This window comes from Lissotriton helveticus, chromosome 12 (genome assembly GCF_964261635.1).
Source record: "Lissotriton helveticus chromosome 12, aLisHel1.1, whole genome shotgun sequence".
Lineage (NCBI taxonomy): Eukaryota > Metazoa > Chordata > Amphibia > Caudata > Salamandridae > Lissotriton > Lissotriton helveticus.
In genome coordinates, this window is record NC_136073.1 from 238622251 (window position 1) to 238650171 (window position 27921).

At 46.2% G+C, this 27921-nt stretch overlaps 1 protein-coding gene across 1 annotated transcript in view; it reads right to left on the reverse strand.

Moving 5' to 3' along the window:
• Nucleotides 1–21061, reverse strand: part of SLC22A31 (solute carrier family 22 member 31) — a 251666-nt gene extending 230605 nt beyond the window's left edge. The window contains exon 1 of the mRNA XM_078670830.1: nt 18323–21061. Within this exon, the coding sequence (XP_078526956.1) occupies nt 18323–18724 (402 nt within the window). The 5' untranslated portion in view covers nt 18725–21061. The remainder of the gene's footprint in view (nt 1–18322) is intronic.
• Nucleotides 21062–27921: the final 6860 nt, after the last annotated feature.

Sequence of the window (27921 nt, forward strand, 5' to 3'; positions counted from 1 at the left end):
CAAATCTGAGAAGTGTGTTTTCTTAAAGGATAAAATGGAATTTCTGGGACACGTGGTCTCACATAATGGGGTGGAACCACGTCCTGGTCTTGTTAAAGCTATTGTAGATGCTGTTCCACCTATTGATAAATCTGGTTTAAAGTCCTTTATAGGGCTCAGTGAATTTTACTCCAGATTTATCAAAGATTATGCATCTAAAGTTCAACCTCTCACAAACATGCTAAAAAAAAAAATGTGCCTTTTATTTGGGATAAGAACTGTCAAGAAATTTTCAATTGGATTAAATCACAGCTAGTGAGTGAAAATGTGCTCAAACCTTTTGATCCCAATAAGGAGTGTGTTGTCACTGTGAATGCAAGTGGTTTTGGCCTCGGGGCTGTGCTTACTCAAAAAAATGGCCAAGCTGACAATACCATCGCCTATGCCTCGAGAGTGTTGCGTGGGTCTGAGGTTAATTTCTCTGTCATCGAGAAAGAGCTTTTGGCTTGCTGGTGGGCAGTCAGGAAGTTGAACCCTTTTCTTTGGGGTAGTCATTTCATGATTCGTACGGATCATAGCCCTTTAGTTTCTATTTTGTCTGGGGAGAAAATCAAAGAACATACTCCAAGAATTGCTAGGTTGTCCACTAAACTTATACAGTATGACTTTGACATTGTGTATCTCCCTGGTTCGAAGAATGTCAGGGCAGATTATTTTTCACGTTTTCCCATAACTGAGAATGATTCTGAACTTGAAAAGGAGGATGACCTAGAAGACTGTTTTGTTGCTGCGACAGATCTTGAAGGAATGTGTGCCGTCAATGAGGTTGAGTGGAAAGAGGAGTTGTTAAAAGATGAGGTTCTGGTTCAAGTTGCTAATTACTTGAAGTCTGGTTGGCCTAAGGAGAAGAATGTTTCTGGAGATTTCCAGACCTATGTTAAGGTTGCTGATGAGCTCACTGTTGAGGATGGCATTCTTTTGCGGTGTGGCAGACTCATTCCTCCTGAGAGTTTGAGAAAACGTCTTGTTGATGGTGCACATGAAGGTCATTTAGGGAAAACTTTTACAAAGCGTAGGTTGAGGGACGTGTTTTGGTGGCCACAAATGGATGTTTGTGTTGATACTTTGGTTGACAATTGTGTCATTTGTAAATCTTCTGACAAGAGTCATAAGGTAAGGACTCCCCCTTTGGAGCCTATTCAACTTCCGGAGAGGGCGTGGCAAAAGATTGGAGTTGATTTAGTTGGCCCTTTTTATCTCCTACCCTCTTCTTCTCGTTTTGCCATTGTGGCCATTGATTATTACTCCAAGTGGCCAGAGATTCGATTTGTCAACGAACCTTCCTCTGCTAATGTCATTCTTTTTTTGAAGGATATTTTCTTGAGAGAGGGTTTCCCTTCAGTAGTCATGACGGACAATGGTGTACAGTTTGTTAGCTCTGAATTTGAGTCTTTTCTTAAACAGGGTGGTGTTGGTCATAAGAAGAGTTCTTTGTATCATCCTCAGGCCAATGGCCTTGTGGAAAGGATGAATCGTGTGCTCAATAGTTGTGTGCAGTGGGCCATCGCCAGCAAGTGTGTTGTGGAGAATGCTGTACGTTCCATGTTATGGTTTTATCGCACTACTGCGCATTCCTCTACTGGAGTTTCTCCTTTCGAACTTTTAAGGGGAAGAAAGCCTTCTACCAAAATTTGTCCTGGTTGGATGTCCAAGTGGGTGAAGATGAATGTGATGGATGGCATTGATGGTTTTGTGAGGGACAATATTTCGGCAGCTCAGAGGAAACAAAAAAATTATTTTGATGAGAGGAAAAGATCTGTGCCTCACAATATTTCTGCTGGTGAGGTCATTCACATCAAATATTCTGTTCATGTCACCAAGGGAAGGAGCAAGTTTTCTGAACCACTAGTGGTCGACAAGGTATGTGGGAATGCTGTGCGTGTGAATAACAAGGATTGGTGGAACATTTGTAAAGTTGTAAAAGTTGGTAGAGATGATGTGTTATCCAGTCCTGTTAGTAATAACGGAAACGATAATGTTGATGCTGATGTTGATGCAACTTTTGTGTCAGAGCCTCGCAGGAGTCTCAGAGTCTGTAGGATTCCTGCCAGGTTCAGATGATTTTATTGTAACTTTATTGTATTCTTTTCCGCTTTCTGTTGTGTCTTTTTACTCTGCTCTTTTACCTTATCCTTTTTCTCATTTCCTTCTCGCTTATGTTTCTTTTTCTCCTCTTACCTTCTACTATCTATCTATCATTGGTTTTCTTTCAATTTATAGAAAAGAGGATAATGTAGTATTCTCTGTGTTGTGCCTCCCAGGCACCTGTAGTTGGAACCTTGCCTGTTTCATGGTTCCATGCTTTGTCTGAGAACACTTATGTTTGACAGTTAATGACTGCCACTGCTCCCTGTCGCTGTGCTTCTTCTAAGCTAATAAATACTTCATTTCAAATACTTCTAGAACATCTCTTGAATTATTTCTACACTTTTACAGCAGAAGGAAGTCGGGGGAAGAGAAAGGCTATGTCAGACAACCGCTACGCGAGCGCTTGTTCTGGTTGGCTTCCTCCACCCCACTTCGACCACTCCATTTTCTGCTTGTTGTTATTTCGACCTCTATAGCCATTCGACAGCAGAGAGATTGTATTGGCGTTCTTGATCAACACTGTTCTGAAATGCTCGATTGGTCTTTCTTTTATGTCTATTATTCAACAATAAATTGTGGGGAAACTGTCAAGGAGAACATCAATCAAAGAACTCAAAGCCAATTAGCGCCCGGGCCTAATTCTTCTTCGCCTATGAAGGATGTCTTGTATTCTGTTCCATGAAGTACTAAATAACCTAAACTTTTGAGTAGCAAAAAACCCAGAAACAAACAGTAAAAAAAAAAGCCACACAATTGGTGCTTCTGTTGATTCTTACCATCCATTCACGAAACACTTCCTGTTTTACTCTAGCACGTGTTGGCAGCAGAGAATTTCTATTGGCTGGAATGGTAGCCCTCCCCTTACTCAGAGCACACTCTTCACATCTGTCTTAGTCACAACTAATCGTGTAGTTTGTTTGGTAGCTACAGGAAGTCTGAGCAGGAAGCTCAGTTCTTCTGGAGGCGGGTCCTGCGCATAGTCAGCTGCCTCCAGCCTGTCTGCGGTGCTGAAGGGACACAAGTTGTGTTCGTTTCAGTGTTCATTGAACCAGAGTGGGGCTACGAAAATAAAGAGAATTGCACTCTGGGTTCGCCCCCAACCAGCCCGGGTTGGGTATTGGTCCGCCGAGCGGGGCGGCAAAGCCGCAACCCGAGCCTAAGGCATTGATGAACAAGGTGAGACGCTGCAATCGAGACCTGCTCTACTTTTTATGTATTGCATGACTTGGTGTGTCCTAATCTCAATGTATACTCCTTATCTCGAGTGGGCTATTCTTCAAATTTGTCTGCAGCCTGGTTCTTTCCAGTGACTTTCTTCCCAATTACTTTCTTCCCAATGTTACTTACCTTCACCCCACAACCAAGACGTATGCTTTCCGTACTTTCAGCTCCACCCGAATCCAGTAAAGCTCGTGTTTGTAAATGCGGTAACCTAGACCACCGCACTGCAGTTTCCATTACCGAGTTAAGGAGACCGTCTGTTGTGCACCCCTTGTGCTCCCTGTGGCTGGGGCTGTTGTCTGCAGGGTTCGGGTGTCTTCATGGAGAGAACTGCGTCCACCAATCTACAGGGCTGTGGTCAGCGAGTTCTGTGGGTGCGTTCTGGCTTTTGTGAGTGACTTTCAACTTTTGTATTTCCAAATACATAGAGACTGGTATTGTGTTGGTTAATTACAGAAATTGCTACAATAATAGGGTTGATAACACCAACAGTGCAGTGCTCCATTCTCTTCGGGAAGAATTAGAGTTGTTTGTGGGAGGTATTACTATTATTTGGGCTGGGGATTTTAATACCACGGAATGCCAATTGCACTAGATAAGGCATGTGTATTTTAACACAGCCCATTTCCCAGATCTTATGTGTTTACATGACCACAAGCAATGGCAGCAGGTGGTACGTCACAAGGCAGTATTGTGCAAACAGCATTTCAACTTTTGTGTTACCTTAAATAACAGATGTATAACATGAAAAACACCGCCTGAGGTTGTAGCACGTGGAACATGCCACGTCCACTCACCGTGAACATTCTCTTTCTTAGTGAGCACGGCTTCAGGAAGGGGCCAACCTCTGTTCATCTAGCTCGCATTCTTTGTATTTTTCTGTAGCACGATCTGGGTGGTGTGAGCAACAGGCTTATATGTTGTGTTGTGTGTGTGTGTTGCTCTGTGTGTGTGTGTGTGTGGCTCTGTGTGTGTGTGGCTGTGTGTGTGTGTGGCTGTGTGGCTGTGTGTGTGTGTGGCTGTGTGTGTGTGTGGCTGTGTGTGTGTGTGGCTGTGTGTGTGGCTGTGTGTGTGTGTGTGTGTGTGTGCGCGCAAATGCAATAGGTCTCGCATTTGCGAGAGATTAAGCTATTGGCATTGTAAATGACGATGCCATTTATTTATCTGTTTTCAAAACCAACACAAATAAAAATGTTGTCATTTACAATGCCAATAGCTCTAAATTTTTCAAAAGCGAGACCGTTGCATTGTAAATGCTTGTTCTTCAGAACCTGCAGGTAGTGCTTCTGAATGCTGGTGTTGCCAGATAAAAATGGTGCCCGGTCTTGATTCGGCCTCATGCCTGTTTTTGCACTGCTTTGCACTTCTCTCTATCTCACTCTTGAAGGATCTATTTCATCCTGGCTTTCTCCCTCCGTCACTGTTTTACAATATTTCTCTCCCGCTTTTTTTCTTCTTTCTACCTCCTCTGACGCCCTTTCTCTTGCTCTGGGTAAAAGTCTGATGATGAAAGCAACGTCTCAGATCCTAAAACGAGTGCTGGTGCCGCCTCCTGCAACCACCTGCACAAATTAAGAACTGCCTAGCAGCCCACTCCAGGAATTACCAGAAACCAGAAGCCCACATCTGGCACCAGCTAGGACTCCCCCACTTTCAGACACCTCTCCCTGCCCTCTAGCACCTCCTGCAAAGGAGAACCAATACCCTACTGCAAATAAGTGACACTCCTACAGTTCTTTCACTCAGCTTCAAACGCAAATTCGTTTGAGGATATTTGTATATATGTTTTAAACTGCATAGGTGGACTGCCTAGTCTCTTGAATAACTTCCTGCTCAGGTACCGCATCGGGTGTGGGAGAACTTATAGAGAGAGGTCAGTCATTTTCAGTTGGTATTTATATTTTCAGGGCAAAACAACTTTGGCCTTGCTTTGCAAAACAGGGATTGTCAAATCCTTGTAGATTTCACTCTCAAAAAAATATTTTAAAGAAATGTGCAAAAGTCCAGAGGATCAGCAGTTTGGAAGACTACAGTGTGAAGAGGCCAACGTGAAAAGGGCCGAGTTGTTCCGCTCCAAGCCTGGTTTTTAGGTCGAGCCTGGGCAGCGCATTCGCTGCTCTGCAAGGCATGCTGTATTCAGTTAGGGACTTGAAGCTCCGCCATTTCTCCGCCCATATTTTTCATTGGCTTGTGTCATTTTCCACTGTAAACTGTGATTGTTCATCGGTCAATAAGCTTAGCAGTCCCTCCTTAGTACGCCTTGTCTCATTTTGTAACTCCCGTAGCGATACCCCCTGTTAGGTGTATTGTTTCTCGGTAGGCTTTAACTACAGCCTACGAGCACTATTTTCTCTAATAGCTTTGTATTGTCTGGTGTTGCAGGCAGGACACACTCTCTCCCAACGCTTACATTTTTTTTTTATAGCACTGACGCCGAAAGCATTTGCAATGCAATAGGTCTCTCATTTGAAAGAGTTTAAGCTATTGGCATTGTAAATAACAATGCCTTTTATTTATCTGTTTTAATAACAACGTATAAATAAAAGGCATTGTAAATTAAAATTCCAACAGCTCAAACTCTCATAAATGAGAGACCTTTTGCAGTGCAAATGCTTGTTACACTTTCCTTTCGGCTACTTGCACTTTACATTTATTATTCAAGTTCCAGAATTCAAAACAGGACTCTGGCAGCCATCCAATCAGATGTCATACCTTCCGCCATGTGAATTTGAATAAGCCGGGAACTGGCGCAATAACCACCTCATGCATTCCGTCTCCTGGCTGGCACATTATTTGAAAACGGGTGCATTTCCTTCTAGTTTATGATTCACAAATGACATTTCTCGACAGGTGTAGCCTGCGAGATGGCACGGCGACTTAATTACATCCCGCAGGCATCCTGGTGACCAGCGCGTCACAAGCTTGAATCCGAAGCAGGCCAACGCGTCATTCAGAGTTTGATAAACTGTGTGACTTTAAGTTAGGTGATCGTAGCAAGTGTGACTTACAGTGCTTTCGAATCCGCAAAAACGGTGGTATTAGCGCTACATAAAAACTAGCTATTATTGTGACCTCAGAGCAATGCAACCAGTCGGGGTTTCAGTAATGTTTAAATCCTTCCGATGCCCACGTGCAAGTTTTGCGCTGCAATTGTTATTTCATGCATTTAACCCCTCCCATGCTCGTGACGGAACCGTTCCGTCACGAGCCTCGGGTGGGCTGTGCTGGTGACGGAACGGTTCCATCACGGCCCAATTCCGCGCCTGCGCTGACATTCTAAAGAGCGGGCAGGGCCGTGACGAAACCGTTCCGTCACAAGCACAGCTCATCCAAGGGCCGTGACGGAGCGGATCCGTCAAGAGCACGGGAGCGCCGCGCAGCCCCGCCTCCCCCTTAGCGCTGTGGCAGAATAGCCGCCGCAGCGAAGGAGTTAACCAAAGATGTTAACAAAGCCTGCATTTGCGCTGCTGGATGATAAAGCATTAGCTTGCTTTTGGTCTAGTGTTCGACTCTACGTGGACTACCAGGTTTTAAACAAGCAATGGCAAAGCCAATAGGTCTGGTCTTGGTGAGCTCATTTGATATTTTTGCAGTTTAACTCAAATATATTCGACTTCTTGGTCCATGTAACCATAATAATCACAATAATCCTATGCTATACGTACAAATATGTAGAGATGGGAATGTTCACTGCAGGGTGTACGGTTATTGTGCTCCCCACCCTGAGTGCGCAAATGTGAGTTTAATTTACGCCCTAGCCTTATGCTAATCTAGAGCGTGCAAAGAAGGCCTAGGCCTGTACCTTGACATGAATGAGGTCTTGTGACCTTGAGGTGTATACCAAGTGGTCTCATTTGACTGACAGTGGATATTCGTTCCTATCATAGGGTTATGGTGATAGAGCGGTAGTGACAGCATACAGTGCTTTGTGACTCAGTAGATGTGACGAGACCGTTTTATCTTTGTTACTGGAGTTGAGACCTACTAGTTCATGAGTGTAAAGTTCAGCTCCTAAGCGCTAACCCCGAACCTTGTGTTAAATCCGGAGTGTATTATTCTTGTGCATGTGTGCGGCATGTATGGTGCCTAAAATGTGGGTATGAGCGAGCCAGAGCAATGGAGGCCTGAAGGATCCATTTTGGAAGTCCATGGCCTGTTCTGGTGCACAAAATGGAGTTGAGGTTTTTTCCCCAGACAGTGGAAGTGTGCTACTGATATTCCTGAAGCTGGAGACAGGATATCTAGACACTAAAGTGAGGAGAGAAGAAACAGGGTTCCTTTAGAAATTAAATTAGATTCTTTTGCTGAGAGAACTGCCATTTGGTAGGTGGTTGGGGTGAAGGGAGGGACTCCAGTTTCTATCAGCCGCGGCTGCTGCAGGTAAAACGGGTGGGGCCAGGTGAGGGGGGATTTAGAGAGACAACCACGAGGGAAAATTGATCATTTATTTAATTTTCCCTCTTGGTCGTCTCTCTAAATCCCCCCCCCCCCAACCAGGCTCCACCGCTCTTACCTGCAGCAGCCACGGCTGGTTTCTATCATTCAGAGTGAGAAAGCTTCTTTAGGTGTGGCCCGCCTTTTGACTCTTTCTTGACCACTATCATGGTCTGCTTATGAGGTCAGTGCAAAAAAAGGTAAAAACCTTAATGCCTATGTTGTGGGTACTCCAGGTTGGAGACCACCCTGGTGTGAGGAGCATCACTCTGCACAAAGGCTGCGTCTAGTGAACAGCCTGGGGAGGACAGATGAAAAGAGAACCAACTCAAAACCAGTTTTCAGAATGCAGAGAATCCACACCCGCTTCTGCTTAATTTGTGTAAAAGTGGAAGCCATTGACTTACTTGTTTCAGTTTCAAGTTCTCTACAGCCAACTAAGGGAGATCACCATAGAGTACGCAGAGGACCGCTGTACAAGCAGAGCTGGTGTCTGATTTGTCAGTCAGCTTTCCTAAGGTGAGGGGATATCACCTGGTGCCTGGCCTTGCTAGATGCAGTCTCTGGCTTGAAGTGTCCTGAAGCAAACACGCTGCAGAGAAGGGGAAGGCGTCTCTCAACCCTGCAGAGGTGTGACTGACCAGAAGAGCTAGAGGAGCTCGCCCCCAGGTGCAGTGTGGATCCGCTGGCTGGAAGAAGACTAGGGAAGAGTGATCAGTGTGCTGCGAAGCTTGTCGGCAGAAATCTTTTTCTAAAGCGGTTCCAAGACAGAAATGGAGAATGTGGCCACCAATGCCAAAGTCACCGCCCACCTCTACGGATGTCTGATGGCAGCTCCTGCTGTCGTCCTGCTGACGCCCTGCCCCGGATTGTGGGTCGCGCCTCCAGCCGGTGTGTCTCCTACCAGGAGTGGGGATGAAACAAGACGCTTGCTACAAGTCCACTCCAGATGCCAATAAACAGATTCTGAGGCCTGCACTCTGGTGAGACTGAACAATAGCAGAGACTTGCATGAGAAGTGATTGCCATAAATGAACTCGGATAAACTGCACTAAAGCCGTAATATATGGCCAAGGGACAATTAAACCCTGGAATGAGACCCACATAGACCTATAAACTCAAACAATGGGGGCTCAGTTAAAGGACTTGCTATCCTGCTCAACCAGGTTTTCTTCTCCAGCTTCTGAGTGACCACCCCTGGATGGGCCCGCACAGACAACTAATTATTGCAATGAAAAACAGGTAAAACGCCATGCGCCGGAATGCTAAATCCACTGGAAAAACCCTGACACAACAACTGAGCCACTTTCCTATTAAGGTACAAATTAAGCCATGAGAGGAGTTTCTCAATTTGAACCGGGATGGGCAAGGTCTTACAGCTTGGATGACTGGAGGACTCCTTCTCTTTATCTCTGGATTTTTTAACACAATTGAATTCTGGATGCAAGGGGTGCCCACAGAATGAGCATACATGCTTGAATTTAGAAGATCCCGCTGGCTGAGTGCACAGTTTCTGGTTAAATGCCCAACAGGACCTTTTCTTGTCCCCGTTACCCCAATGGGTATGATAAGGCTGCTTAATGGGGTTCTTGCCATTCACACTTTCAAGTCGAAGATTAACCTCCATCTGGTTACATCTAATATCAGGGTCCTCCGCCTTAGCCCATCTAAAGTACCTGTCGTAATCCAACCAGGCACACCATCCGTACATGTGATGCACCTTAAGTAACTTGTTCGCATAAAATATCATGGCAGCAGCAACCTCAGGCTTTTTCGATTAAAACTGTCATAAAAATTTTTTTTAAAAAATAACCAATTTGTTATCGATTCTTCAACCTTAGGCTTCTTCTCTTTTGAGGATGAATATTTACCTTCCTTCGCTTTTGACTCATCCTCCCTCCTTTTGGACCTAATTATTGTGAAAATATTAACAAATTTACCCTTCCATATTTCCTCTTTGACCTAAACTGGTACATGCGACGCTAACTTCCCCAGCTTGGAGAGCAAAGTATCCAGTTCCCCCGCCGCCGTGCACGCTATGCCAGAGTCCTTCGCAGTACCTTCAAATCCATTACCGGTTGCCGCAGGAGTGAGATCCGTACTACCCGTTAGGCCCACCAGTCCCACCTTCCGGGTTCCACTGTCTGAACTAGAGCCATCGCATGCATTTGCTAGGGACTCAATCTGTCTCTGCAAATCAGCAATGCAGGACAACGTGGTGGCAGAAGGGACTAAGAGGCAGTAAGTGTGTGTGCTCCCTGTCTCCCTGCTGCAGGACTCACTAGCTGAGACAGCAAAGATGCAATAGAAGAGAGGCCCCAGAGGCAGGCTCTGTAGAAGCCCCACAACCCTTCGCAGAATACACCTGAGCCACTGGCTGTTAGAAGCCCAATCATCCGGCCGTCCCCCGCACCTGGCATCTGCGGGCTAGGTCCAGATCCAGGCTGTCCCACAGGGTCCCCGGTTCTCTGATCGGAGTAGCTTCAAGGACTGCCTAATCCCAGCCAGCACATTGAGTACATCGCTGGACCCAGACACCACGTGTTGGAGATCAGTGGGAATGGTGATGGGTGACTGGCCAAAGGTGGGAGGAGGACTAAATTGTAGATAGTCTGGTGGCATGGGGGGCATTTAAGCACATATTGGAGACAGTTGGAGTGGTTAACCCTAGATTGGAGTCATTCACCTCCCCTGTGATCGCACCAGAGTCCGCGGACTGGACTATGCCCTGTGGGGATGATTGACCAAATTGTTTCTTGATCCTTCTCCTTACAGGCGGGAAGGCCACCTGCGGCGAACAATTGACCACCCCGGGCAATCTACTAAGACATGTTCAGGTTCTGGTTCTTGCTCAGAGTCAGAGGCAGAGCTGCTGGGATCCCCCACAATGCCCCAACTTAGCAAGGACCATCTTTAAGAGCTGGGCCACTTCAGGGTCACGACCCTTCCTCTTGCCCACCCTTCCCTCTTTTGCTGGCATTGTAAATAAATCCAGGAAACACTTAACACCAACAGTATATGCAGCAGCACCATACCGTTTAATTATTGGAATACTCTCCTCGAGTCCTGTAATTTTTTTATTTCTATGGAACCTTATGTAAAGCGCTCTGATACCTCCGGGTCTAGCCAGCGCTATATAAAACTCTCAAAATAAATAAAATAAAATATCCAAGTTCCTGGCCCAGCGCAGCTGGTAGAAGTTGGTGCTCAATTTCGCTGCACGTCAGGCAACAGCCCCAAAATTAACATAGGGCAGGGAAGGGGGGAGGGCGACCGCCGCTCATGGGTAAAAAGGCCCAACGCTACGGAAGGGGTCCCCAGCTAGTGAAGAAATTGAACAAAAAGGGGGTAGCATAAAAGTGTAAAAGCCCTCGAAATGGGGAAAACCCCAGCTACAGACAACCCAGAATGCTAGCCTGGAGCATTGGACCCTGGGTCCTAATGCCAAGCCCCGGTAAGTCGGAGTGCTGTCTTAATAGGGAGTTATTCCCTATGCAAGCATATGACATAAAAAAGCATGCCGCTGCCCAAGCTTGGAAGCCATAGGCTTGTAAAAATTGTCAAAACAAAACAAAATTAATAACCATTGCCTATCATTTTAATAGAGCAGTAGAAATGTTTCCCATCAGGTTGTTAACCTTAGAACAGACATTAAGAAAAGACGTTTGTAGTTTTAATGCACATCACTTGAACATACGATTCTTACTGAAGCAAAGAAAAAATATGATTCTTACTGAAGTAAAGAAAACAAACTATTGGCTTTGAATTACAATTATCTGACATAGTTTTAACACACAAGTACGACTAAACAAATGAAAAATAGATCAGGGAGGGAAGAAAAAAGGGATTAGCAAAATTAAGTAATGCCACACTATCTGTGGCTCTGAAGTCCATTTATTTTTGGGTGAATGCAGACATGTGATAAGGCAAAATGCAATCACAACAGTAAAAGGGAGCCAATGGCTGAAGTGAGTGAATGCATCTCTCCATGATTAATGCTGTGGTGGGCGGAAGTAAATATGAATGTTAGCTAAACCAGCCAATGAATGGAGAGAGGTTACCCAAAGTCCCTCTACATACGAGTGTCTGTATTTTTTTATTCAAGGTCACTCAACACCAATGGACCGACACCCTCAGCCTCTCCCAGCCTGATGCCTCTACCAACCTGAACTAAGTAGTAGATAACTTCAATGCCTGGATCACATGTGCCGCCAACCGAGTCGCCCCCACCAAACCGGCCAGAACGAACGGACCCACCAAATGAGTCAGCTGGTACACCCTAGAATTCAGTGTGTCGAAATGCAGATGCAAACAACGGGAAAGAAAATGGTGCTCCAGCAGAAGCTACAGTGATTGAGCCATCTTCAAGTCTGCCCTCAACAACTACCACCATCTCTTCAAAGTCGTGAAAAAGAAGGCCCTGACACACGGAGTAGCGATTCAGTATTAACAACAGCTAAAGACGGAAACCCTCTGTGTAGAAAGCATCAAGGGGGAGGGGGGGGGGGGGGGGAGGGTGATGGGGCTAAGATCTGCTCCCCGACCACCTGAATAGTCATTTTGATAGTATACCGCTCCCCCGTGAACACCACCCAAGTTCGTGGAGCTCTTTACAGAATTAGTCAATGACATCCGCTCACGGTATCAATGTATCCTAGTGATGGGAGACTTAAGCTTCCACTGGGATCAGATTCCTAGGGAAAGCAAGGCCAAACAACTGGATGAGGCGCTGACCTCTCCCGAACTCAAACAATTGGTGAATGACCCTACACATGAGAAGGGCCACTTACTCGTCGGACATACCACTTACTCGATCTAGTCTGGACATCCCACCCATTTACCGGTCCATTAGATATTAGTCCCTGCGCCTGGTCCGATCATTATCTAATCAGCGGCCAGTTCACACCCATAAAGCAAGCAGCCCATCCCACCCCAGAGTGGAGAGTGCTGCGGGGCTGGAACAAAATCAGAGCCGACGACCTGGTCAACACCCTACATAAATCAGCCACCTCGATTTCTACACGGAGCAACCTTGATGCTGGAAGCATCACTCTGTCTACCATGCTGAAGCATGCCATAGACATAGTAGCCTCAACGCGTAGGGAGAGAATCAGGGACAAAAGTAAAGGGGCCTCTTGGTCCAACGATGCCCTAAGAGCCATGAAACAAACCCTCCGCCAGCGGGGGAGAGCCTGGCGCAAAGCCTATGATCCAGATTCCCACTATGAGTACCTCTCCATGTTTGCAGTCTACAAAAAAGTAATCCTAGCAAGGAAAGCCGTATTCTATGAACTCAGGATTGCTACTGCAGACGATACACAAAAGGAAACCTTTCTGGCTCTAACAGAGCTGAGACAAGCTCGGGTACTGAAGCCCCACCGTCCGGAAGACTGTAACAAATTTCAAACCTTCTTTCTAGAGAAAGTTAAGGACTTGTTGACGGAGATGTCTATTACGCCCATCGTCCACTGCCCTCTGGCACCAGACCCTCGGCCCCAACTTACGAGAAACCTAAATCAGGTTCATCCGCAGAACCCTGCCCACCAAGGATATTTAAGCTGGCATTACCAGGGATCGAAAGTGAGGTACTCTCGCTCCTTAATCAATCCTTGGAACTTGGCCACGTCCCCGCTAATTTGAAAGTAGCACGTGTTACCCCACTTCTAAAGAAACCAGGGCTGACGGGAAGAACTTTAAAAAAAACTTTAGGCCGATCTCCCAACTTCTCTTCCTGGCGAAAGTGCTGGAACAGCACGTGCTGAAATCCCTGTCTCACCATCTAGAAGCATACAACCTTCTGCAAAACAACCAGGCAGGGTTCAGGGCTCATCACAGCACGGAAATGGTCATGCTGGCAGTGCTGGATGAACTCAGGCTCCGGGCCGACAAGAAAAAGCCATGTGCCCTGGTTTTGCTGGACCTGTCTGCGGCATTTGACACGGTTAACCATAATCTACTTCTGTCGCGGATCTCTAAGCTAGGCATCCAGGGCACGGCCCTTATGTAGCTCACATTTTTCCTCAGCTGTCGATCCCAGAGAATACAGATGACGGACCACGTGTCTGATCCAGGCAAACTCTCATCTGGGGTTCCACAAGGCTTGGCGTTGTCACCCCTCCTCCTTAACGCCTACCTCCAGCCGCTGATAGCCGCACTGAATCTCATGGAGTGTCAGATCTACAACTACGCCGATGATACCCAAATCATCATCCAGATAGACAGCTCCCCAGCCGCCCACTCAAGAATGCAAAATATTTTAAAATTCACTGTCAACTGGATGATGGTCAATTCCCTCAAAATCAATCCTGATCAGACTGAGGTATTGGCCATCACCACCAATTCCAATCCCTGGAGCAACCTCTTTTGGCCTCGGGAGCTGGGCACCAACCCGGAACCGGCTGTGGCTGTAAAGAGCTTAGGCATCAAAGTCGATGCCAAACTCTCTATGACTCGGCAGGTGTCTGCAGTAGTGGGAACATGTGTCGGCCTGATGAGACAGCTACGGAAGCTTGCCTCCCTTCTCACATTTGTCACAGTCAGACTGGCCGTATCAGCCATGATAGTGTCACGACTTGACTACGGAAACACCCCTTTACATCGGCCTCCCGGAAAAGCTGTTGGCTAGGCTACAGGTCATCATGAACGACACTGCAGACTAATATTTAGACTGACTAGGAGGGCCCATGCAACCCCACTCCTACATCAGCTGCACTGGCTCCCAGTCAGGCAGAGAACTAAGTTCAAGGGCCTGTGCATTGCGCACAAAGCCATCTATGGCCAAGCCCCTACTTACATTAAAGATCGTTTAACCCTCTACACCCCTAACAGGGTGCTACGATCTTCAGAGGCTAGCCTGCTGGTCTGTCCCCGCTTCTGCCTCACCTCCAAAGGAGGAAGAGCCTTCTCTACCTCTATCCCTCCACTCTGGAACAAAATGCCAGAGAACCTGCGCAAGGAGCGCGCCCTCCTCCCTTTTAGGAAGAAGTTAAAAACAGTCCTTTTTGTGGAAGCCTGGGACCTCCCCTAATCAATAAGCATCCCCACCTTAGGCTAGGGCGTGCCTCTCTCTGAAAGCGCTTAGAGATCTGACGGTGATAATGCGCTCTGTAAATGCGAATTACAATTTTGGCATCGAGGCCAGTGCCAACCAGACAAAGGAACTCTTCACCATCGTCCCAGAGTTCACCAGCCCATCAGCCACAGAGAACTCGATCTCTTCCTCATAGGAACTCTGCAATGCTCTTGCAGACCACTTCCACAGGATAGCCGCCATATACAGAAACTTCAATTCCCAAGCCACCTACCTCCTCAGCATCCCCACTCCTGCAAAGACAGCCACCAGCCACCCGGCCACCCGTTCAGCATATGGGAACAAGTCAGCACAGCGAACACCAAGGCCCTAATGAACTCTATCCACTCAGGAGCACCAACCGACCCGTGCCCCCATCCACATTTCAACCTCGTAAGTGATGAGATCAGCCACCAGCTCATTACCATCCTCAACACATCCATTAGCACAGCCACCTGCCCCGATGACTGGAAATACTCAAAGGTTCGACCCCTGCTCAGAAACCCTCCGCAGGCACCAATGACCTCCAGAACTATTGCTCCATCCCGCTGCTCCCGTTTCCTGCTGAAGTCCATCAACCTTCAACTCACCGAACACCTGGAGAGAAACAACATTCTCAACTACTCCCAATCAGGATTCAGAGCCAACTGAAACAGCCCTGATCCCAGCCACAGAAGACATCCGTACCCTATTCGACAGAGGGGAATCAGCCGACCTGATCCTTCACAACCTCTATGCTGCCTTCGACACTGTCTCCCACCCCACACTCATCAACCGACTGCACCAGAGTGGAATCAAAGACAATGCTCTTAGATGGATGGCATATTTCCTCGCAGGGCGCACACAGAAGATCCATCTCCTTCCCTTCAGCTCACAGCCAAAGCACACAAACTGCGGCATCACGCAGAGCTTGTCCATCAATCCCAACCTCTATGACACAGCTAGCAGCCATCATCAGAGCCCACAAAATCAACATCATCTCTTATGCTGACGACACCCAGCTCGCCCTCTCAATCTTAGCAGACTCTACTACGACGAAAACCAACTTATGCAACTGCATGAAGAATGTCTCAGCCTGCATGAAAGACAACTGCCGGAAACTCAACATGGACAAAACTGAAGTACTAATCTTGGGCAGCCACACCTCCCTCTGGAAAGACTCCTGGTGGCCATCGGAGCTCAGACCCATACCCACTCTGAAAGATCAGGCCTGCAACCTCTGCATCATCCTAGAGAGCGAACTCTCCATGAAACAACAGGTCAATGCAGTCTACTCAGCATGCATCCTTTCACATGCTCTGCAGAATTTTCAAATGGCTACCCACCAGCACCAGAAAAACTGTGATACAGGCCCTCATCACCAGTCATCTGGACTACAGCAATGCACTCTCTACAGGCACCACACCGGTCAACTCATGAGACAAATCCAGACGATCCAGAACACAGCAGCCTTACTGATCCTCAACTCACCCAAAAGGACCCACATCTCCAAGCACCTGAGAGACCTCCACTGGCGTCACATCCTGAAGAGGTGCCACTTCAAGTTTCTGACCCATGCCAACAAAGCCCTCCACGACCAAGGACTAGCATACATGAATCACCGCCTAAACTTCCACCAGCCACCCTGAAACCTCCGCTCACCCCGCCCTCGCACAGACACTGGGCATCCGCTGCTGCCACACCGGAGGTAGATCCTTCTCCCACCTTGCAGCCAAATCCTGGAACGCCCTTCCCCTTCGAGCATCACACTCCCTGGTGGACTTTCGGAATTGACTCAAGACCTGGCTCTTCGACTGAGAACCTCAGCCCCGTGCCTGTATACCCTCATGGGTATAATTCACACTATTTAAGCACAGTTTGATTGATTGAGGATTTCTGTTCACTACATGAAGCTGGCAACAAAAGTAAAACAGTCTTTAGGCTAGACTTAAAAACATCTGATAACATTTGCTCTGATGGACAACTGGCAGAAGGATCTGGGAAAAGGTGTGTCACTCAATCAATCAAGGGTTTATAGACCACGGCAACTCAACCTGTGAAGGGCTCGAAGCACTGGAGTTTGCTACCTGCTTTGTGGCGATCTGTTCATTTGAACAGCCAGGTCTTGTATGCTTTTCTGAATTGCTCAGACACAGACTGAAGTTTGAGGCCCACAAGCAGTGCTATGAACGCTAACCTGGCAAGTGGAATAGAAGGAAGGGAATATATCTGCCTAGCTTGACTTAACAATCCTATGAGGTACTTGACAATACAAGCTGACATAGTGGCGCTTAAGTTGCAACTACACTGTAAAGTAAAAGCAAGTTAGTTATTACTCACATTTATCAGTCATGTTACTTAAGAGAAAAGCCCTATGTTACATGGGAGATTGCATGGCAGTGTAGTGTGCATGCACAGTGTTGGGTGGCTACACCTTGCTTCAAGATGGGCCACACCAAGCTGCCATAAAACACTAGGAGGCTCTTGCAAGCCTCCACCCTCTAAGTGGTGCTGAATTCCTGGTCTGCACACTGCCGACTCCTAAAGTTTGTTCAATTGGTCCATGGAACTTATAGACCAAGGCGTGAACTGGAAAGGCCTTGTGTCCAGACTGGCATTCACAGAGGGCTGGCTGCACACTGTAGAGCAATCTAGCGCACAGAACCCCAGTGCCTGTTGAGAGCTCTGCTTTATAGACTGTAGATGCTTGAGATAAGACGCATCGCCCAATATTAAATTCAGTGTAAGAAAGATTTAATCAGTAAAAGGGTCCCCAATTATCACCTGAATTCTGGCCCTGCAAGGACTCAAGGTCTGTGCCCGTTGAGCATGTCCAAATTCCTCAGTGCAGCAAGGGTACCATGGGCCTTAAGAAAAGCAAGAAAATGGTTCACTTGACTGCGGTTTGGCTAGTAGTATACAGCATGAGCAGGCTTCAGTTGGACTCTCAGATCCATTGACCCTGGTGCTATTGCACATTGCAAACTATGTCCCTGAAAGTTAAAGACTCTGCTACAGGTCTAGCAAGATTACCAATCCACAGGGAAGATCTCCTGTTTGTCCCTGGGGACTATTTCAACTCTCTATGCCCATACTCTCTGCAGTCCAGAGTAAGGCCACACAGGTGGTTTGAAGTGCAGTGAAGACTGGTAATAAAGTATAGGAGATTAAAGCACTTTCTACATAGGTCTCTGTGTAGAATAAATGACACTGGCTCAAATCAAAGCTGGTTCACTCACTTTTTCAGCACTGAGGTCCGTTAAATGACCAACCATGACCACCCAGTTTCCAAAACCCAGAACTAACCAGTTTTCAAAGTAAGCTATCCAAGCAGAACTACTACTTATTATATTTTGACTTTTTATTTCCAGTGGTCTTCGTCCGCCGCTTTTTACAAACACAATTCTTTTAGGTACCTAGAGGTGATCAAATATCCATTGTGCCATTCCGAAACAGTTCATGCCAGGTGTTGCCCTTTTAGGCTCCTCCTACCTTGGTGACAATGTTCCTCTCCAGTCCAGCCTCTGAATGGTAGTCCCAGCCTCTGGTGCATGGCCCGGTTCCATTAATCTGCGGCCTGGTCCCATTACTTGGAATGGCAGTCCCATCGGTCTTTGAATAGTGGTACAGCTCACAGCGGCTCAAACCCGAGGCCGGAGGGGGCAGGCGAGGAACGCTGGCATTAAGGAGTTCAGTGCCAGTGAGGTTGGCCAAAGTCCCAGGCAACAGAGCCGGGTCGGGCCTGCAATGATGCTCTGGTTCTGCAGCGTAGAACACCTCCGAAAAGCAGGCCAGAGCCAGGAGTACATTAGGAAGCCAGCTAGCAGCGGCCAGAAGGCGGGAATAACGCCCAAAGCCACCAACCTGTGGGGCTACCCTGGTGTCAAAGTCCATGGAGCCAGAGCTGTGTAACAATAATGTCAACTGGCAAAGGGGGAAGGGTAGTTGTCAAGGGATTAAAGGAACAGTCACTTGCCAGGGGTTTGGAGGAGTGTCAGGTATGCTAGTGATCAAGGGAACACTGGATAGCAACTTTCTAGAAATGTTGCCTTTCAAGAGGTTAGATGGATCACTTTTTATCAGCGGACTAGAGAAGACACGGACTATCAAGTTCCTACAAAGGACTTGGACAACCAAAAGGAATGTTGGCCATCACAAACTTTATTTGCTCTCATGGACCTAGAAAGAATATCGGGCATCAAAGGGATGAAAGAAAAGAGAACTATAAAATAGCAAGAATGGACACTGTCGATCAACGAGCTAATAAAAAGGAAGTTGGTTAACAAAGAACTAAAAGGGGGTATTTGTTGTCAAGCAACAAGCTGCGTGTTGATTTCAAGGAACTGGGAAGAGTGTTTACTATGAAGGAGCTTGAATAAATACTGGCCATCAAGGGACTAAATCGTGGGTTAGCTGTTAAAGGGATGTTGGTTATCAAGAAGATAAAGGGATGGTGGCTATCGAGGAACTAAGAAGGGTATGGCTCTCAAAGACCAGAAAGGTGTGGTGCTGATCAAAGAGCTAAAAGGGGAGTGAATGTCAAGGGCTCAGATGAGATGGTGACTATCAAGTGGCTGAAAGTGAGAGTACAAATCATGTGGCTTGAAGGGATTTTACATGTCAGGCGATCAGAACGGGCACCGGGTACTTAGACTAAAATTGGCTGTTGAGAGTGTTAGGGAACGGTGACCCTGAAGAGGCCAGAAAGAACTCTTCAACGGTGAGAGATTATTTTTTGTCAGGAGTGCTAGCAGGATTGATGGACAGGCAGAGGCACGCGGCAATGTCAACCATCAATAGGCGATGGTGATCATCGAAGACGAGAGGGAAAGATATTCAGGGAGGACTGGATGGAGTGGATATTTCCCAAAGGCAGGTGGGAGAAAAGTAATTAACTGGAGAGGGTGATGCTCATAGAAGGTTAGAGGAATAGAACAATGGTCAGCTAGGGCTTGAAAGACGGAACGTGGTCATTGTAGACTCAAAGGGTGGGATGTGCTCATCAAGTGATAGAGGGGTACAACAACGGTCATCGAGGATTACAAAGATGCAACACGGATCAAAGAAGACGAAAAGGATGGAAAGGTATTCATCGAGGGATAAAGGTTACACAAAATCTCAACAAGGAACAGAGGATGAACAATGGTCAACAAAGGAACAATGGTCATAGAAGACAAGAAGGATGGAGCGATGGTAACAAAGGCTGTATGGACAGAATGACAGTAATGGAAGACTATAAGGGTGGAATGGTGCTCAGCGAGGGATAGAAGGACCAGTGCTCAAAGATGGGTAGAAGAATGAGCCAACAGACGGATGGAGCATTGGTAATAGAGGGCTAGAAAGGCTCAGTGCTAATCAGAGATAAAGTCAAAGGTGGTCATCGAAGTCCAGTGGGTACTGGCTATTGAAAAGAGGGGAGGAGGCAGCGGTTACGAAAGGCTACTAACAATGGTACAACATGTCAGGGCTGTTACAGGGAGACACCGTTTGGTGTGTTCAGGAAGAAAGAAGCCGTTGCTGCCAGAGGGAAAAGAGAAGTGGCCTTTCAAGAGTGAACTGGCAGGGGCCTCTTAAGACAGGAGAGGAAACTTTCAGGGGGAGGGGCTACGAGCGAAGAAAACACTGGGAGCTGTCAGATGAGATGACAGCTAAGGTATGTCTGTGGGAAAAGTAACAGCTGTCAGGGGAGAAGGGGCAGGTGTGATAAATAGAAGGGGCAGTAAGAGACAAGACAAGACACGAACTTTAAGGGCAGCCTGTATCACCTGGGAGTAAGGAGTCAAATATAGACCTGCGTGGATTAGCGAGATCCCGGCGGGTTAAGCAATCCTGCGCCGGTTCGTGTCCGGGTCGACGGTGAGAAGTGCACCCCTCCGAGGGGAGCAGTCGTGGGCGGCTGAGGGAAGCGCTATGTGGGTGGCTCCGTTTAGGGGTCCTCAGAAGAGGGGTCTGAAATGCACAACAGCCGAGGACTCGGAGGGGGAACCAGCGTGCAGGGGGCAGCCCTGGGTTATAAGGGGAGGGCTCCAGGTGGGCAGTGGAAGGCTCGGGTAGGCGAAGGCAGCAGGAGACCGTGGAGGGTGTGGGGCTGGGCTCCGAAGAGGGCATGCAGAAGGTCGCCACGGCGGGCGCAGGTGCAGCGAGGGCGGCAGCGGAACCCCGGGCTCCTGCAGCCGTCTGAGTCTGGCAGTGCGCTGAGGACGGCCCGCGAGTGACTCGTGAGCCTCAGACAGGGAGGCGGAGCCTCAGACAGGGAGGAGGAGCCTCGGCCGGGGCAGGGGGAGGAGCCACCGAAGCGTCTGCCCGCTTAAAAGGGAAACTCCGGGCGCGACACTGGCACTACAACAGGGCTCTATGAAAGGGTAGAGGAGGAGGAGACGGAAAGTGTGCAACGAGCGGCGGCCAGAAGTAAACACTAGAGTGAACGGGAAGAGGAAGGAAAAACACGGGGAGGGAGAAAGGTTGCTTTAAAAGGGCACCTTTTTGTGGGCCCAGAGTTGTGATGAAATAAAAAAGCGGGAAGTGTGGTGGAGAAAGGTATATTGGGAGGATGAGAAAGAAGAGGCTAGATGTGAGGAAGGGGAGCACATGAGTATCAGGGATTACTTACTTGCATGCTGGTGCGAGAGAAGAGGAGGAGGCTGGAGGGAGTAAAGGCGTGAGGATAGGGAGGGGTACAGGAAAGAAAAACACGAATGAGCGATGAAGGGGAGTATTGAGAGCAAAGCCGCAGTACCAGCCCAGGCATAAGTCCAGGGTACACTGCAGTAAGTTGACGGCGCCTCAGTGGTTTTTTTTTTTGTGGTTTTTTTTAGAGAAGTGGTTACCCTTCCCCCGAGCCCTTGCCAAGTGTTGCATGTCATTAGTGTGAGGTGCTCTAGGCTATTTTCGTAGAATTCTGGGACACGAAGTTTAGTTTTTTCCCTTATGAAACAGGACTACATGTCACAGGGAAAAAACTATGGACTGGCACGACCAGTGCTTTAAATGGGCCGGTACTGTCCGGTACGGAGTACTGGCATTTTTTATTATGCGAGGGAGAGTACCGGCACTTCTCATGAGAGATTTAATACTTTTAATTGTAGAGTACCTGCACTTCTCAGAAAGAAGCCAGGTACTCTGGTACAGAGTACCTGCACTTCATTTTTTCAATTTCAAGCACTGGGCACGACTCTGGCATGGATCTGGGAGACTTGGCAGCTATGCCACCAGGCCTAATGAAGTTGCTTTAGTGTATGTAATAGGGATAGGCTTTCGGCTGCACTTTCAGTGAGGTCTCATCATATATAGTGTTTATAATCACCCCTTCTTAGCATTTTAGCATGCGCAGGGACTTGGCAGTAGTTATCAGACGCTGCAAGTGCTGTCATTAGGTTTCAAAGAGGTTACCATAGTCTCTCGAATTGTTGTGGTTTGATTTAAAAAAGAGCGCTTGAAACAAAAGTACTGCACTTCCTTGGCACAGAGACTGGTGGATTGTTTTAGGGAAAAACAAAGGTGTGTTGTCTATATTATTCTTTTATCCACAGCTCTTTGACAAGTAGTATACAAAGTTACCCAAATGTAAACTTTCAACAAACTCATTGACCTTGAAAGAATGAATGGCTGCAGTGCCCATGCCAGAATCTGAAACTGCAACCTTGGTTTACAAACTGCTCTCGGCATCAAGTGCTTAACCCACTAAGCTTTATCAAAGCATATGCAGTTTTTTTCCGGTAGGACTGCTAACATCGGAATACGCTCAAGCACCCATGTGCATGTACATTAAATGTATAGCAGCGCTGAGCAGTGCAGGTACTCACTCTATCAAATTAAAGAAGTGCAGGTACTCGGTATCAGACTGTATCTGCCCATTTACCTCTACCTCCTAAAGTAATTCACGCCCTCTCTATTATCTGAAGGAAGACCTCCCATCACTGAAAACTCTATTCTCCATGACTATGGAAGTGCCTTCCCAGTGTGTTATTGTGGTTGGAGTGTTTGCCATTTATTGCAGTATTATCCTTGTACCTGTGTTTGGTACTCTTTTGTAACATGCACACGCCACTTTTCTCTTGTAACACTCTGTTTGCTACCTCTCACATTTTGTTTGCTTTTGATACTTGCACAAGTGCCACCATTGCCTACGTAACGTTTGTTCTTGTACCTCTGTGTCTAGCATATATTGCAGTATATTACCTCTAAATGTACTTTGTTTTCTCTTGTAACCTGCATACTGGTCAATCTTTCCTCCTGTAATGCATTGTGTGCTACCTCATGTATTTTGTTTGCTCACAATTGTCAATTTTACCTCATGTAACTTATCGTCTGCTTTTGTAAGTTGTTCACTTGTAATTTTTCTGTTCCATTTGTGAAGCACTCTGACGCCTTCTGGTAAGGTTGCTCTATATAAAAATGCATAAATAAATTTAAAGCTGTGATGAGCGGTATCGCCACGTAGTAATGCTGCAGAATCATTATTTATTTATTTGAGAGTTTTGGACCTGAAGGTATCACAGCCAACTCTATGATCCAAACTTAGATAAACCAGTCTAAATTCACCCAAACGAACACTTAGACTTAGTCTGTCAGAAAGGAGCAGTTCCAGTTGCGGCGAGATTGCAAACCCGGTACTGCAGAGTGCAGTATTACCATGTACGGAAATAAAAACCCTTTCACAAGTTGCAGCAAAAGATGGTTGAATTTTGAAAATCCCACTCAAAAGTTTTCTACATGCTCAGAGGGGGTAGTTAATTATGGCAAGCGAAAATAAATGCTCACAAAAGTCACATTTCAAAGCAAATCTACAAGAAACACCACACTTGTGTGAGCGGATGGGGAAAAAACGTGGAACTCAAAAATGTATATTTCATGGATTTGACGTTCAGTGCCTTTACCATACAGTGGCCTACAATGAGCAATAGGTAACACCAAATGCACTTGTGAATTCGACATGTAATTTGGAACTACAAAAAATGTTACATCGGCTCACACACTCACAATTGCCACCATGGATAAAGCACATATAAAAGCCACTTTTTCATGCTGCATGGAACGAAAATGGGGGAGCCGCCACTCCCACAGCAGAAGCCACAAGTGGAAACAACCCAATTCCAAGGGGAATGGGTAGCATCCCAAAGGAAGATGACGACCCAGACTGATCAGGAGAAGCCGAAACCCTCTAAACATGTCCACAGTTTACATTCTTAGAATATATGGGCCAGATGTGGAGAGCATCCAGGGTCGGACTGGAACACAAAATAGGTCCAAGAACCAAACTAAAAGTGATCCCCATTTACGAACCAAAAAAGAAAAAAGTAGCCCATATTTGGAAATTAAGACAGTTTTGAACTTGTAAAGACAAGCAACATATGTGTTCTACAAAGCTATTGGCAACTCCTGCATTTGTGTTTGCTTCAGGCAATAATTGTTGTAATACACTAAACAGTAAACACTACTTCTCTTGGACCTCTCAGCTGCCTTTGACACGGTTGACCCTGACACTCTAATACAAAGACTACTAAACCGGCATAGAGGGGATTACTCTCGACTGAATTGCATCCAACCTTCAAAACAGAACTAATGAAACCCATACCTACCTTTCTAAACCAAACTTCACAAAAGCAAGGGTCCCTCGATGCTCTATCATCTCACCCATGGTTTTCAACATTTACATGAAGTCATTACCGGCACTGATCAATCAATTTCACCTCACATGCTATAACTATGCAGATAGTATACAAATATTCCTTAAACGGGAAAGCCCCAAAGACATTGGAAATCCACCAATTTTCAGTTGTCTCAGCGCCGTGGATCAGTGACATGGAGCCATCTCAAACTAAATGTTCCAAAACTGAAATACTCATGTGTGACGATTGGAAAAATTATGACCTACTCACCGCCAGGCCTGATGACCTGGGAACACCACCTAAAGTATCAAAGGAAGTAAGACATCTCAGAATTACCATACTGTCAATGAACGTCCAAGTGGACAAACTAGCAAGACCAAGTTTTGTTACTATAAAAACTCTGCGACGTATCTTCCCCCACCTGGGATTTCCACACAAGGTCCAGGCTAAAATTTCTCTTGTCCTGTCTAAACTCTATTACGCCAACAGCCTCTACCACGGATCATCTTTAACAACTATGAAAAGATTATTAAGGATTAAGAATTTTGTTGCCAGACTACTCTTGCTTATAAAGCCACAAGCCCACACCTCGCCTGCCTTGAAAGCCCTACATTGTTTACCGGTTGCCAGAAGATCCACATTCAAGCTGCTTTGTATCACCCACAAAGAGATACATGGAACAGGACAGCTCTTCATGAGGAATACAATCACCAAATACATTCAACAAAGGAACCTCCACTCTAGATTTCCTCCTCGCCTGCAGTGGTCGATGCTCCAAATCTACCCATGGCTCAATGCCGCTCAGGATCAAGAGTAATTCATGTACAATGGAAGCTGGCATCCATGGAGGATAGGACTACTATGTGAGTACATCACACACCACTCCATACACAATATTGACTAGATGTGAGCTATTTTGTCAACCATGGATGTTTGAATATATTTGAAAACCCTTCCCTCTTCTCCCACCCACTATCCTTTTCAATCCAAATAACAGACTAACATGTCCACTGTTCAAATTAATTTCTTTTTCCCCTTTACTAATTCACCACTAATCCTGTTTGGGTTCTGGAGTAGCGTGCTACCCGCCGAAAAGTGCTTCAATGCCCCATCACGGGTAGCAAGCGCTATATAAAGGCAAACCCTTTCCTCTTCTATCCCTCCACTATCCTTTTCAATCCAAATAACAGACTAACATGTCCACTGCTCAAATTAATTTATTTTTTACCTATACTAATTCACCCCTAATCCTTTTTGGGTTCCAGAGTAGCATAAAACTCGCTGAAAAAGCCCTTTGACGCCTCATAAGGGGTAGTAAGCGCTATATCAATGCAATGCAATTACAATTAATACCAGCAAAAACAAACAGCCCCCAGACCATAAAACCGGCCCACAAACCACCAAAGACGGACCTGTCATACCAGCCCTGGGAGCATCCAGCACTTGCTTGCCGCCCTTGGGAATGCAACGGAACCAAAAACAGGGATTTGGGGGGAAAAACTCCTAGCCCCATGAAACTAGTGTTGGTGCTGTAGTTCCAAGGCAGGCAGAGATTCCAGGCTTTAGTGGACAATCTTCACAACTTGTTCCAGGCTACATTTTACAGAGGTTTGAAGCTGGTAACGCCTGCCCATCTCAGGTTGGTCCCACAGAACATTGTGTTCCTCTCAGACTCCTATACAGAAAGCTCTCACTGGGGCACTGAACTGTATTTGTGTGGCACCAGTTCCTCCAATTTTGAAGAAAAGAAAAATGGAACACACGTTCAATGTACATATGGTGTGTGTGATGTGGATGTGGAAATAACACGCCGCAATGGTCGATGCCCCGAATCTACCCATGGCTCAATACCGCTCAGGATCAAATGGATTTCATATACAATAGAAGATGCCATTCCCGGAGTATAGGACTACTATGTGAGTACATCACACACCACTCCATACACAATATTCATGAGATGTGAACTATTGTGTCAACCTATTCATGGAGAACTAATTGTCCTTTCTTTGTAGATGAAAATGCCTCATCCAATAGGAGGAAGCCAAGCTGCTTTAATAGTTTAAAGGTGACACCACCGGGTGCTTGCCTCAGGGAAGGTGGTGGTCAGTGGTGGGGGTTAAAATATCTCTTCTACCTCCACCGGGTGCTTGCCTTAGGGACGGTGCTGGTCGGTGTTTTCTCTATGAAATGTAATGAATTAACAGTGGAACATACAGTCATTATCCTTTTTAAAAAAAAATTACAAACAAAACCATCATCTGGACTCCAAACCATAATCACCAACACTTGCTCAACAAGTAGAAGACATTGAGAGGTAAAATAATTGCAAAACCTAATGCTACAGCCAAAACATTTCTCTTCAGTATCCAAAAAAGAACACAAACAACAATCAGTTGAAAAAAATAAAATAAAAAATGGCTGCTCTTGACATAAAAATATTTTTGAACACCTCTGTTAATGTCAAATTTTCCTTTCAGACCTACCCAACAGCACAGAGAAGGGAGAAAACGAAATCAGCCATATCACCGAAGAAAGTGCTATACCACCAAAAGGACAAGCAATCAGACAAAGGAACCCAACTGAGGTGAAGCTAAATATATTAACTATTTAAATTATCTATCTTTCTTTTCGCAGGAGTCAACTGCAAACCATAGTACAAAAACATAGTTGGCAAAATCAGAGTTATTAAATAGCATAAACAACATGCTCTTAGTAAAGTCAATAGGCAGTCAGAGAAATAATAGCAGATTATTTTACAGGTTGTAAACAATAAAACATTTCAGTTTACTCTAACATATAGTCACTTTTTGACTTCTTGTTTTTCAGAAAAAAATCAACATGTCAATTGGAAGAGAGGCAACATACATCAAGTCCAACAGAGGCAATCAATTACTAAAGTATGGTGGCTACCATTAATGTAAGGAGAGATTAACTGAGCCAAGGTCATTGGAGGTGCGTGCAATATTACTCATTCCACTGTAAAGGAAGAGCGGTTACTCTTGGTGACACTGTTGAAAGGGCCACAGAGCGTAACCACTCTGCCTCTGCAATGGAGATCGAGGTTAGAGAAAACATAAATCAAATTAAAGTACTTGCATCCACCTCCAATGAACCCTGTGGCACAGATTTGATGGTGGTATCCCAAGACATTCCTATGCATTTGGCAAGTTGTATGCCCACAATTCCAAACCTACATAAAATTATCCAGAGAAAAAAACAGGCAAGTAACCCCCAACGTGTAACACCCCAAGCATACTCTGATATTAACATTCCTCCTTAACTGACTAACTTTTACTAACAAAACCTTTCTTTTGCTTAAGAACAAAAACCCTCAGAAAAGTATACTAATCTTTAGCACACCTCATGACCAGGGCCGGACTGGGAACCGAAATCGGCCCTGGCAAAGTGCTCAGCCGGCCCCACCCTCTCCCCTGGGGGTGCGACCGCACTCTTTGCCAGGGCCGGTTTTCGGCCGATTTTGTT